This window comes from Xiphophorus couchianus, chromosome 7 (assembly GCF_001444195.1).
Source record: "Xiphophorus couchianus chromosome 7, X_couchianus-1.0, whole genome shotgun sequence".
Classification (NCBI taxonomy): domain Eukaryota; kingdom Metazoa; phylum Chordata; class Actinopteri; order Cyprinodontiformes; family Poeciliidae; genus Xiphophorus; species Xiphophorus couchianus.
Genome location: NC_040234.1, coordinates 17,758,560 through 17,773,306, shown reverse-complemented (window position 1 = coordinate 17,773,306; position 14,747 = coordinate 17,758,560). Strand labels below are relative to the sequence as shown.

General features: G+C 37.1%; 1 protein-coding gene across 2 annotated transcripts in view; it reads left to right on the top strand.

Moving 5' to 3' along the window:
• tanc1b (tetratricopeptide repeat, ankyrin repeat and coiled-coil containing 1b) overlaps window positions 1–14,747 on the top strand; it is a 104,018-nt gene that overhangs the window by 27,298 nt on the left and 61,973 nt on the right. For both annotated transcript variants that reach the window (XM_028023314.1, XM_028023313.1), the window contains exon 3: window positions 6,052–6,258. In XM_028023314.1, the coding sequence (XP_027879115.1) occupies window positions 6,052–6,258 (207 nt within the window). The remainder of the gene's footprint in view (window positions 1–6,051; window positions 6,259–14,747) is intronic.

Below are 14,747 nucleotides of genomic sequence, written 5' to 3'. Positions count from 1 at the left end.
ATTGCAGCAAAATGTTTCTGTTTCACCAAACACAACACACTTTCCAGATGACTATTTGTGAAACAGTGTTTAAACTATTTAACATTTACCTTCTGCTTCATAACTATGCCCAGTGTTTTGTTTGTCTATCCTATAAAATATCAACAAACTATAAAGTTTTTAATGGTAACTTGACAAAATGTAAAAAGGTGGAAGGGTTTTTATTATCTTTTTCAAGACACTGCAAGTGATTGATTTCTCCTTTAATGGCATACTGTTGTAAATCAATGTCTTGAAATAATATTGAGCTGTTTTATAGGGTGGGTATGTCCTTGTGGGCTCTGGACCTTTCCTTTTGATGAGGAGGAACGAGCATGTAAGGGACTGTAATCATTTTTACATCATCCCAGGCCAGTGCCATATAATTAGAAAGAGCCGATTTCCTCGACCACAGAAGGGCCTGAAATTGCAGGCCTTGTTCCATCTAGGACTTTGGAAAGTAACAGAAATAGCCCTGGCGAGTTTCTGCCCTTGTGTCCATCTGTGTATTATAGCATCGGTCAGATGGCAGTTCGGTCGCCGTAGCACTCTGCTGCACATCTACCAGCACTTCGATGAAGAGCTTTTATGTGGCGCCTCTTGTTTTCAGAACCAACTATCAAAATTGCATCTCAATCCCTTTAGCAAGCAGCATGACGGAAACCTTTATTGCCGCAATCTGATGTGGCCTCAGCAAGTTAAGAACCCTCTGTAAGAGGGTAATGTATAAATGTGTAGGTTTTTAGTTAAAATATACCCTCTCTAACTAAGCCTTTTATCACAATATCCTCAGAGTAATGGTTCCGTTTTGTTATTGATGGCTAACCTTGCCCAAAGTATTGATGTAAACAACTTAAAAAGACAGACATGCAGTGGTTTAGGATTTATTTCTGTTTATTATTATGATCTCTGAAGAGACCTTTAAAAAAATATATCAAAAGTTCAAAATGGTGAAGAGGCAAAATGACCAGGATGCCTTACTGTGAGAAGATTTGAAATAAGTATTTTGAATCGTGTTAGTTTTAAAAGAGAAATCAATTTTAATCTTTCAAAATTCTTTGATCGGTCTATCTAAAATGAATCTAAAATCTAAATTGTGAAATGAAATGTTAGTAAATGGAACTAGAAGCTGAAGCAACGTATTCAGTGGAGGTTTGTCATAAGTCATAATTTGTTTTTATCTATAGATTTGTAGTTGTTGTCTATCCAGAGATGCTTTTATCAATATTTAACCCAACCAAAACGTTATAGACTATATAGAATACTATAAACTAAATAGAATGAGTGTCTATACAAAAGTTGTGCTCTTTGTCTGAGCTGAATGTTCTAGTTAGATCAAGGTGACTGCAGGTCGTGCCCTTTTGCAGGCTCAGACTCATTTACAGTTTTTCTTTTTTTTTGTGCCATGTCTGGAGGCATGCAGAGGCGTCATTGGACCTCTCCGTTTCCTGCTGCTGGCATTCTTCTTTGTTTCAAAGCTTCTAAAACACAGGACAACTTTGTGTCCATTCTGGCTTGGCAGAGGAGTGCAGAAAACAGATCTCTGTTTCTGATTAGGCCGGCAGCCTCATGGTACCCGACCGTTTTCTCCTGAGCAGATCCAGAGGGTGATAATAGGAGCATGCCTCCTTCCCATTAGAGCCCTTAGTGAGTAGGCTGCATAAATAAGCCAAAGCTCAAAGAATGGAACCAAAGTGTCATTAATGTGGCTCACCACATCTCCATTTAATATTTAGCCAGGTCTACTGATGCATGGTCTGTTTTATTAGTGAGGTAATAGATGTAGTTTTGAGGTTTATAATTTATCCATTTTATTTGTGGCAATGATGAGTGAGCAGCTTTGATTCTGGAGAATAGATTAATGTGCTGTTAGCTAGCGTCATGACTCTCACAATGTTATTGGTGAAGCTCAATCATTTTCCATACTGTGAGCAGGTAAAGTCATTTATGCCTCTTTTGGCACTCGTACATAGTTTCAGAGAATGTTTTTGTGATTTGTAACAAAATACAGTATTCTAGCAGATGTTGCAAAGTGTTCAACATCTGTAAACTTGGGCTTGATAGCTGGAGAGAGGAGTCAAATCATACTAGTTTACGGCGCCTTGCCAAAGAATTTCTTCTCCTTTGATTTTTTTTTTTTTCTTTTTAAATATGTGATCATGTTACAACCACATACTTCAGTGGTATTCCTCTGGAGTAGTTTTAGACCAATACAAATTGGTGCATAATTTGCAAGTGGATGAAAAATGCTTGTTTGCTAAATGTTTTTACAAACACAAAACTGGAAAATAATCATCTTTCAATGTGTTTGAAGCTGCAAGTCATTTAGGATATGTCTCTACCAGTTTTGTACACTGCAGAGATGAAAACTGTGACCCATTCATCATTTTGATATAACTCTAGCTCAGTCTGATGCACAGGTCTAGACACAAATTGGATTATGGTCTGTATTTTGGTTGGTTATTCTGTTTGTCCAGCTAGAAGGTGAACCTCCACTCCATTCTCAAATCTTATGGAGCTTCTTAAAGATTTTTTTCTGATATTGTTCTTTAGTTAACTCCATCCATACTCCATTAAATTTGAGTAGCTTTCTTGTCCCTAAAGAAGGAAAGAATCCCTATAGCATAATCGTGCCATGACAATTAACTGTGCGAATGGTGTTGTCAACTTGATGTGCACTATTCATTTTCTGCAGCATATAGTTCTTTGCATATTGACTAAAATGTTCAGGTTTGGTTTTATCTGAGCAGCACACAATCTTCCACTGTGTCCCCTCAAACATTTTGGGAAGCTGCACATTGTCCTTCTCATTGCTTTCTTTTTGTTGCTTTTCTTCAAAGAGCAAATTTGTGGATTGTACCAAGGCTGAACAATATTGGTAAAACTGCAAATGTGTAAATGTCCCTCTGCTTTAGGGTCACAGAATTTGATATTTCCATCTCAACAACAAGGTTTTATTAAAACAAGTTACTTCTGTATGGTGCCCACTGTTTTATATCCCTTGTAAAACATTTAATGCTGCCACCAAGTATATTCTCAGGATGGAGGGATTGAATGGGTGGAACCTAAATAATTACCTATCATGGGATCTGTATATTGTGTACAGTATTACAGCCAGCTTGTGATATATTGTGCAGCCCTTGAATAAGCAATCAATCTGCCAAAAGGTTCTCCTGAGGTATGAAGCTCTAGAGCTCCTCCAGGTTTCCTGTTTGATTCATTAGATAGAAATGCTTTGAGATATTTGTTTTGACTTAGACATTTATTAGTTTGTGTGTAAGCACAAACTAATAAGTGTAAGAGCATATGAGAATGGTACAAGAAGACATCTGACAAAAATGAAACAAACTTAAATTTATTTTTCCCATAAAATACTTTAAATACCAACAAGGAACATTCAGTGTGTCATCAGTGAATCGTTGCTGTTTGTGAATGGCAGACTTAGTGTTCCACTAACTCGATGTCCTTCTCGTGTTTCATAAAAGCATGGGAAATGCTCAAAGGCCCATGACCTCTGGGTTTAAACACACATTAAACAGTCCTGTTTTTCCCATGTTCAGGTCTGTTTTACTATTTCCACCTCTAGCAGACATCCTTGTTTGTGTCCCCAGGAACTTATTAATAGGCTTATCTGCTCAGTGTGTTCACTGGAGTTTTACATCAACTGTTTTTTCCTTCATTCAGTTTGGTTATACAAAGCATTAACTCTGGTAACTTTAACCTTATTATTGGCATGTACCTACAGGGTTTTCAAATGCAGATTACACTCTTTTAAAGTATTTGCCAAAATCATCAGCCTCAGTTAACCTCGGTGTCTTGTTGCACATTCCAATATTGGCTCACAACTCTGTTGCTGGAACGGCTGGAAGGCATGGTATTTAGTTATCTTTCAGGCAGAGGTGCAACTAGTTTCAAAAATGCAAGACTTTACTTTTAAAAATGTATCTTTTTATTTTTTTTTTGGCTGACCTCAATGATTTCTGAACAGAATAGAAAGACCCTTTATTGTCTCGCAAAGGGGAAATTGAGGTGTAATAGTAGCAACAATTAAGTGTATGGAGGTAAATCATTTTACAAACAATTTGCAATGGTCCATCACATTTTTTAAGAGTTCTGTGTGTCCATCTGTTGAGCTGCTAAGCAAACAGTATTTCCCCAGAAGTAAAGGGCTTTTAAATGTCTATCAATTAGTTTACGGCTTCTTCTTTTGGAAAACCAGGACTGATGAAAAAAATGTGCACAATGATATGTTTGCTTTATAACTCGGAGGAAAAAACAATCAGATGGTGCCGAGAGAAAAACGGGGGCAGACTTTTCATCACCAGCTGTCCTCACGTCATCAAGAAGAATCCTTTTTTTAATGTGTAACATGCAGGAAAGAAGTCATCCACTTGAGATCTTGCATCTGGAAAAATTTAGCATGTTTGTACTCCCTATGCACTGCAAAGGACAGCATTCTCAAATAAAATAAAGGAAAATATCTCTTATTTTCTTGTTAATATGGAACATACCAAACACACCAAAAGTCAGAAGTATTATGAATTGTTCTAATATGAGAATATACATCAATTTTATACTTTCCTATTGTTTTTGACAAACTGTTCAAACAGCCTGATAATCTTTATTTATACATCACTTTGAGTGTCTCTCACAGTGAGAGACTAAAATGCTAATGTGTGGTTGAGTGCCTTTAGTTAATTTTAGTTGTATATATTGTTATTATTATTATTGTGTGTTTGTTTATTTTATTTATTGTATATATTTGACTTTTTGCACGGGAGTTGCAATAGAAATTTCGTTGAATCCTGTTCAATGACAATAAATGCTATCTAATCTAATCTAATCTAATCTAATAGATATGTTTATTGTTTAATGAATGGGGAATATCTTTTAATACTAGAGAGTATTTTTACATTTAGTCAAACTAAATGCAAAAATACTCTCCTAAGTTTTAGATTTATTAAAGATGAATAACATAAATTATATGAAATCTTGAGAAGAAAAGCTTGATTCCCAAAGCAAAAGAATTTGCCTTCAGTTTGCTTTTGAAAATACAATTAGTTTTTCTTGGTCTCAGGTCCGCTGTAGGGTTGTTCCACAGGTGAGAGCAGTAATTAGAAAAACATGTCTCCCTGTGGCCTTTCATTCCAAGTCTAACCTGTTTACATGCAGGGGATTCTTGATCTGGAGAATGATTTAGGGGTGGGCGTTGAAGATGCAACAACCACCAGTAGAATGTCCAAACCAAATCAATGAGAACTTTAAAGATTGAAAACGTGAAGGTTCACTTGCATAACGGAAACATTAGTTTTTTACTATAAGGCATTAAAATCAAATTATAATCTTGAAGACTTTGTATATTTTCAGATCTTTTGTTTGACTTAGTATATTATTATTATGGAGTGGGGTGGGATGATTATTTATAAACCCTGATTGTTTTTAAATTTTTCTAAAGGGTTGTGGGAGGTTCAGGTTGATTATTAGTCAGTGCAATTCCCTCCTTTTTATTAAGTTGGCATGGATGTTGAAATCATTTATTAAATAGTAGTCTAAGAAAGGAACATTGTTGCTTTTCTTCATAGTTGTGGACTGCCACTTCATGGAGATAAACGATCCTGGGTGCTTATACAGTCTACATGAATCTTACAGGGGCTACATAAAATAAATTTGGGAAACGGTTTTGAGAATGCAGATATTAGCCACTCTTTCATCAGATTTAAACTAATTAAAGAGAGACTTGTCTGTACTGTCAGAATTCATAGATTTGTGGAGTTATTTACGCTCTCTGCTTCCTTGGTATTTGCAGATTATCATCATAATCTGTGTACAGGTGTGTTCCTTTTCTCCTTAAATGTTTCTGTTTTGTTGTGTTTAATGGGGTTTAAAGCACAACCACAGTAATCTGAAACAGATTTGTTCCTTTGTGGATGTGTTAACACCAGTACATAAATCAAAATGTAGTTGATTCCAACTCTTCTTTTGACCTCATTGTTTTTTCTTTTGACATAAGGTAATTATTGTTCTCCTCAACAGGTGATGTCAACAGCCACGGTGCTCAAAGAAGATTCCCACCTGAAGGAAACCTCCTGCCTCAGGGGCCTGGCAGTAGTCACCTTTATGCACAAGATGATGCACTGAAGTTGGGCTTTGCCAAGGGAGTATCAATGTCTCTTCCTTCCTCACCTCTTCTTCCACGACAGTCCTACATGATGCCCTTACGCCAAAACAAGAGATCTCCAGGTATTTTTTTTATGAGCTGGTCCTTACTCCTGCTGCTTCTGAAAAAATTTCAGAATTTTCCATTTTTGAAGCTCTCTATTTTAATATTTGTAGTACTTACTAATTTTGTGGGTCCTTTAAGATACAAGTTTCATATTTTATGCTGCATGATAATTATTTTTGATATTATGGCAATATTTGTGGCATGCAATGGCTGTTAATAAGAGATATTAATTTATAAAAAATACCTTCCATCTTGTACATCGAGACACACAATTTCATTGTGTGTTGAAGAAAAAAGTTTTTGTAAGTATCTGGGTTTATTGTGGGGAGGCTTTAATAATTATATACTGGACTTGCACATTTTCCAGAACTGTGTAATTCCAAATTATTTGTGGGAAATTTGCCTATTTGTAATTTTTTTTTGGAAATACCTAGGAGCAATTCTACTTGACATGCTGTTGACTGCTGTTTGCAAAGCAGCTAATTCAGGAGCACTATTGATTTTTCTTGCTTCTGATCGGCTGTTCCCCCAAAAGCACAGATAAAGAATAGTGTTGATTTGAACTTTATCTGCAATGCCAAGATGGTTTCCACTGTGCATATTAATGCGTATTAAAGTATATTTCATGTTTTAACAATTTAAGTAGGCAGTTTTATATATATATATATATATATATATATATATATTTACAATGGGTCTCAAGTACTTGTGGATTTTATCTATTCGTCTGGCATCTGTTGTTTCTAACTCCTTAATTTTGATGTATTTAAGAAACTGGACAAACCAGTCAAAGCCCACCGATGGCAAATCTGACAGTTCTGACATCGGGTTGATTGATTGACTAATCTTTAGTGTAAAACACTTTGTTACTTAAATTCCTGACTCATTAGATAAACTTTTATAATTTGCATGGCCTACTGTATATTAGACACTGACATGCAGCTCACATAAATCTCATCAACAGCCAATATAAGCCTATTGATGAGTATCAACAGGCTGATACTGTTGATACTAGTCAGTATCAACAGATACTGTCTGTACATCAACAGGAGTGGAGTTTCTCAGACTCTGTTATTCATAATGTAAAAATGTCTTGATTCAGACCCTGAGGGATCAAATAATGGCATCTGTAATTTGTATAGTTTCTCCAGTTCTTTATTTCAACTCAGTTGTTAACTTTTCATTTTCTATTTTTGGTCTGCCATGCCAAAGTGTCATTACTTTTCAATTTTACAGTTCTTTTACTCTCATTTCTATACAAAAGGGTATAGAAATGTGGGTGATCGTATGTGTCAAGTCTTTGTCTGTAGCAGGAAAGTTTTTCAAGTTGCCTGGAGTCACCTCTGGAGTTTCTAAAGCAACATTATGCTGATTAGGTGCAGAATATAGATAAATTATCCTTAAATACTCTCTATCTTTGTACCCTTATGCAATCTTCAGTGTTGGAGGTGATGTTTTTATATTAAGACTCTCTTACAAGTTTCATTAACTGTGAATGTGTTAAATATTTTATCATAACTACATTAATCACTCATATCTTGAGTGAATATTCTTCATTGATTAATGTGTGGTTAATCTGCTTGCAGAAAACTGTTGTGTCGCTTCCTGTTTTTATTTGATTACCGTGACTCAAAGAAAAGGTGCCCTGAACCTCACAGTGTACACTCAGTGGATGGTAATAGGCGTCTATTTACTCTGGATCGAACTCCTCTGAGACTTTTTCTGACATGTTGAGAACATTGTCACCAGCTGTAGAGGGCTTCAAAGCCATGAATACTTTTTTTTTTTGTAGCTGAACTTGTTCCAACCTGAATCTTTGTCTTCTGGAGACTTGGCAAAGAGGAGAGAAATCCTTTAAGTGGTCAATGTGGCCCCCACTCACATGTGGCACTCATCTGTGGGCTATGTAGCTATTGTTTAGAGAGGCTGCAGCTTTGATCTGCTTAGTGTAAAGACCAGCAGATGGGAAGCTGATAGCGTGGTTTTATGCTCATACAAACCTGTGCTATTTTATGGCATAAATCTCTTTTAAATTTTTAGATATAGTGCTTGCATGTTTGAATTTTGTAAAAATTTTACTTGCATTTGAAGAATGTAAGCAAAACACAATTTACTATAGTTTACATTTTTATGGTAATTCTGCTGAGTTAGCTTTAAATTGGCAATTACTGTTGAATCCACAAAATAATGGATAGAGGGAAATAAGGAGGGAGAGATTTAGAGAAGGGGTATGATTTGTGAAGGTGAACAGGTCCCTGTGGACACAGAAGGGAAGACTCATTAAAAGCATATTGCTCTTGGAGTGCTAGAAGGCATGGATGAGAGAAAAAATGGGCAGACAGGATAGGTTTGAGAGTTGAAAGATGTTAGGGGCAGGGTCTGGCTCTCATGGACTGTCCTCACAGGTGCCTGTGAAACCCTTTAGAGGGAAGAGCTCACACCTGTAGTTAATAAACACATGCTGGAGGAAATGTCTCAAGTTGGTGACAAAATCGACATGTGCGCTAATGCTATTTTCCTGTGGAGCCGGAGAAGCAACTTGAAATACTACATTTAGGCTACGTTTTTATACGAGACCGCTGTCTGGAAACTGCTGGTATTTTCGGATGCTGGCTGGGGAAAAGTTCCATTTAGACATTTAGATGAGACCGCCAAGACACCTTGAATTTGCTGTAGCTGTCATGCCGGAACAATAGAAACCCAATAGTAACCCACCTACATCTCAGATGAACCACGTGCTCATGTAACATAAAGCTCTGGAAAAAATTAAGAGACCACTGCACTGAACCTGATGGTGATTCCACCAAATATTGATTTCTGAACTCTTCCTGAGTTAAAACATTAGCATTGTTGTTCTAAATGAATATGAACTTGTTTTCTTTGCATTATTTGAGATCTGAAACACTGCATCTTTTTTCATTAATTTGACCATTTCTGCAAATTAATACAAAATTTTTGCTTGAAATTTTGAAGAAATGTTGTCAGTAGTTTGTGGAATAAAAGAACAATGTTAATTTTATTCAAACATATACCTATGGAACGTAAAATCAGAGAAACTGATCATTTTAAGTAGTCTCTTATTTTTTTCCAGAGCTGTTTATATGTTCCAACTTATAAGTCGTATAAATAGGTAAAGTAGCACACATAGCACAATGGTATCTGCTGTTGTTTTTGTTATCTGCCCATTCCTGCATACAACAAACCTTCTGCGCATGTACACTTTCACATCTGTGGAGTACTTCACCTCTCCACGGGAGTGTTCTCGAAAAGTTTCACTCTGAGACCTAGTTTCAAAAAGTGCTGGTTTCAGAGACTCTGATCACTGGAGATGTGTAAATGAGCACCTGAATTGCAACAAAAATGATTTTTGTAAATTGCAATGATTTTGCAAAAACAATTATGAGTTGATATATTTTGGAGCTGTGATTTGAACATTACCTCAAGTCCATTTTTGGCTTCCTCCTAGAGCTGTGCAAGGACAGACTTTACACACAATATAATCTTATTCACAAGTAGACTAATGTCTTGGCATTATGAATGGGAAATTTTAATGCTAGTAATTTGCTAGTAATCTGTTTCGGACTTCACGCTGAAGGATTTCTTGGATCAGATATTGGGTTGTGGCGACTGCTCCCTTTACAGATCCAGATGCCACAAATCTTTACTCAACCAATAAATGTTGCACCCATGGATAATGAAATATTTGCTGGCTTTCATGGAAACCTTGAGAGAGCACGTTGCTAATCACCATCACTTTTTTTCTGAGATATTTTTGTGTTTTGTAAAGGAGAGTAGCACAACTTTGGTGTTTGCAAAGTGTTTCATACTTACAGTGGAAGATAAGCCAGGTGATTGCAGTGATGCCTGGGAACGAATAAACTAGCAGTAACAGAAGGGTTAACTTTGTTAAGTTTTAGGGCATTGCTTTGTTTCATATATTTTTTAAAATTTGAACTCTTATCTAGAAATGTCGGGAGCTGGTTGAAAAACCTGGTAGGAATATTCCAAATCACAAAATGATAAAAATAGAGACAGCGGTTGTGAATTTTGCCATTCTGTTGTTGGAAACTTTTCTTTTTACATTTTCATCATGAGTTTGCTCGACTAAAATTGGCAAATAAATGTTTTATTTTAATGATTGCTGCCCATTACATTACATCAATCTTGTAAATAAAAGTATGAAGACAAGGGCCTCGTGTGGCTCAGTGATAGAAGTTCTACATCTTCAGTCTTTGACGTGTCTTGGGTACTATTCCTGACCCAGCTCATTCATGGCATGTCTTCCCCTCTTCACTTTGTCTTACTTTCTGTCCATCTGCTGTTTAATAAAGCCCACTAGTATGAACATAAATTGTGACAGTGTGGGTCACAGCACCTTGGTTGCTTGTCCATATCTGTTTAAACGGCACCAAGACACAACATCACTAAAGGTCTAAGCAAAATTAATTTGCAGTAATACTGAAGTGCAGTTAGCTGAGTTTATATTTAAGAACCATCCCAGGATAATTTCTGCTGATCACACAAAACTTCTACCACCATTCAGTTAAAACCTTCAGAGTATTCTTCTATGCATTCCACACTCTTTGATCTCATTCTCATCCAATGGGGATGTCTCTGGAAGGAAGTGGTTTCACAGACTCAGAAGGCAGTTTTTGCGGCTGGGCTTTGTTTCCCGACACATTGGATAATCTATTGCAGTTTGAAAGGCTCTAACTTGGTGGTTGTTCTTTTCATGGAAACTTCACAGGGGGACAACAGGAAAACATTGAGTTAATTAGGAGTGTGACGGATGCCTGAGCCACAGAGTCTGGTGGCGTTGAGTGGTGCAGCTTTGATCAGTTAGGCCCAGAGCTTCAGCATGAAACATTGCGCTGCGACATGTGTTGAACAGCACCTACACATTACTGTCTTCTTACAAACACACCTTCATCCCCCAAAGGACCCCTTTGGCTTAACATAACCCCTCGGAGGTGCCTGTCTTGCTCCCCCTTTGATTGCTGTGACTACAAAAAGGGTCAAAGATGCTTTAAAAAACAAAAACTTTAATTTAATGTACACAGTTAATAACAGACTAGTAGCTTTTAAGCCCTGTTCAACAACAGAAACTTTCTATGCTCCCTATTTTGTCTCCAGGGTATGTCCACAGTGACCTCCACTGGTTAGAATAAGTTATTTGTCATCTGCATGTTTAACAGAACGAGTCTCTTCAATGCAGCATTTTGCAAACTGAAAGGAAGAGTTTGTACTGGAGATTTTTATTTATGCAGTCTACCAGCACGGGAGGTTAATGTCTGATGATTAGATGCCAGCTACAGTTGTTTTTAGGCTTAAGGAGCAAAAGCCCTGACACTTATGATTTTTGAATGCTTTTTTATTCCTTGCTCAAATGAATTGGCTATTAGATGATCTAAACATATTTGAAAAACTCAATAAAATTTTGCAGACACATCAGTTGTGCATGAACTTCAAGTATTTGAAAGGTTTTGCAAAAGTTGCAAAACAAGTAGCAACAAACAGCTAGTCTGCCATTTTGGATTGAACTTGTTTAATCCACAATGATTTTGACTCAATTTTGCTCGTCTGAAGTCTCCACATTTGATTGAACTACTCTTTCAGGTTTTAGTAAATTCACCATTTACAAATTTTGAATTGCTCTAACCAAAGCTTCAATGAGCCCCTTCCTGAAGGCTTTGTACCGCCTAATGGGGACATGCAGAAATGATTGATGGGTTCTATGAAGGCTTTGAGTTGGCGGTGTGAAACCCTTGGGGTCACAAAACACACCCGAGCGGCGCTGTGCTGCATGGACCGTTTGAGGCTGCTTGCACCTTTAATTTTAAATTACATTTGAAGGTGTGTAGAAGCAAAGGTGACCCTGATTATGCTGTTATGCACTCATGTTTAGCTGTTTGGCAGAATAATAAAAAGGCATTTCATAACAATTTATTGCTGTCACGGGTGGTGTATGAAATTAACGAGTCTTTTCATATGCAGAGTGGCTACAGGGGGACCTATCTCATGTCGGTCAAAGTGTATATCAAAAAAGCCTAATTAGTTTGAGCTTTGATGGGAGTTTTGTCTTGAGTGGGCTCAAGGAATGAGTCATCCATTGATCAGCCAAGAAGGTTAAAAAATATCCAACAGAGACCCAGCGTTGCTATTTTCACATTATAAAAAACAAAAAACATTTAGGCTACACTTAGTCTGATATGTGCCTCTAAAGGATCATTGATTCAATGAAAACAAATAATTTAAAATGTCTTTGTCTGAGCAAAAGTTCCTAAAAACAGGGAAGATTGATGCTCCAGTATTTATCAAGAAAAAATATGATGGAAAATTTACACCATGGCTGCTGCCTGTGTGTTGACCCTTCAGCTGGTTGTTGGACAAGTCGGCACTTTTAATTGTGATACAACACAATCAGCAATATGCATTTGACATGTTGTTGGTGGGTGTTAGTTCATCTTCTTTTATCCAAGAGTACATTTTGTTTTTGCACATTGAGATTGATCAAATTGTGCAAAAACTCTGTCCAAAGCTGTTTTGATGCTCCTTTGAGGTGATATTTCTCTGAAATCTATTCATATGTGTCGACACCAACCAGACAACCTTAAGGGCATATCAGAAGCTTTCTGGGAGCTGTGCTGTACCAGATCTTGTGAGCCTACAAGAAAACTGTGATGAGCATACTTTGGAAACTGCACTTCTGTTCTCTACTTCACTGCACTTGACTTGACTCCAGGTTTGTGTTTCTTATCACACAGAACCTCCCTACTATGAAATATGAAATCTTGAGCTGCCTCAGAGATCTTCACTGAATAAATTCCCATTGCTTCCTCTGCCAGTCAGTAGAGTTAGAACTGCCCTGTTCTGTCAAACAACATAAACTGCTATTTCATTTGCCCATGTACTGACAGGAGCAGAATGAGTAACCTTGGTTTTTGTTTGTCATGCAGAACTCAGAGGGATATTAGAGGGGCTTTCAGAACTTTATGAGCATAAAGACGACTTTGTGAGGCTGTTTTTCTTCTCCTTGGCTACACAAAGACTACACACTGTCTCATTGATGAGCTGAAATGTGAAGAAGTCAGAGTCCATGTTGAAGAATTTTTGGGGAAAGCTCCTTGATGACTTCCTAACCATAACAATCCTCCCTTTCAGTGGCTTTGACTGGACTGTGCAAGTTTCTGGTGATAGGTATGCGACTGCTTGCTATGTGCATGAATATGTGTGTGCCTGCTGACTGATGGCTCATGGTCATTGATGCCTGACTCTGAGAGTGAACATCAGCAGGTTCTCTACAGTTGCATCTCACCATGTTGATTTACTATAAAGGGAATCTTTTTTATTCATTTTTGATTCTTTTATCAATATTTACTGCTTTTTTGTTTTGTTTGCTTTTAATGAATTTTTGCATATTAATAATATGCAGCTGACCTATTCTACACATCATCATCATTTTTATTTTTAAGCAACCTCATCCATATGACTTCTTCTTGATACAACAAAATTAGTTTTCCAAAGCTTGCTGCTGGAGATCTGAAGAATTATTTCACCTTTGAACTATATTACTGCAATAAAAATAATGGTACTTTCTGATGGTTTTTACATATCATTACTCAGGAAGCAATAAATGGGTGGGTGGGGCTGTAATCTCTTTACATGAGAATTGTAACTTTCATCTGCTGTTTTATAGTCTGAAAATGAATAATTAAGGACAATTAACCTATATATGATGCATAATAGATGAGATTATTCTGCAAACAATGTTTGTATAAATTGAGAGGTTGTTATTCTGGATTTTTCTCCTTAGGTAAGATGAACGTAAGTGTGCGTCTCATTTTTCCCATCTCTACCCGTCCTTCAGGGGTCATATATCTGGCGATTCCATTTAGATGACCTTTTCATGCCTGTTATGAACCGCAATCGCTTATCCATCACCGCCTCCATTTAAAAAGGGCAGAGTGGTAATGGCACCCTGTTAAATTTTGAAATTAGATTTTCAAGGAAGAAGGAAATCTTCTGAGTCCCGTCTGACAGTTGGACATCAAGAGTCCTGCCAGAAGGCCTTTTATGTCTTTGCTAACCCCTCCGTCCTTAGAAGTGGCTCAGAATTACCTCTAATAGCAGGCCACATGTTTGTTATTAAATGTGTTTATCTTCTGTTCCTCTGTGGAGTTTATGTAAACTGAATATGAACTTGCGCATATGGTTTCGATTATTCAAGCTATGCCTCCTGTTGTTTTCAATGAAGTACCGTCATGAAACACATCAGGCAGCTTTTTTGCTAGACAAGATATTTACCTGATCTAAGCATGTAGTAAACAGTTCCACTGTCTCTCTAGTCTGACTTTAAGCAGTGGCATGTGACTCCTGGCTAATGGGTTGTGGCTGACCCTCCAGAGATAAATTGTTGTTTTCACAACATTCTTTCATGCAAACCCTCTTGAACTTTTTCACACTTTGTGCCTACACAACCATGAACTGCAATATATTTTACAGGGTT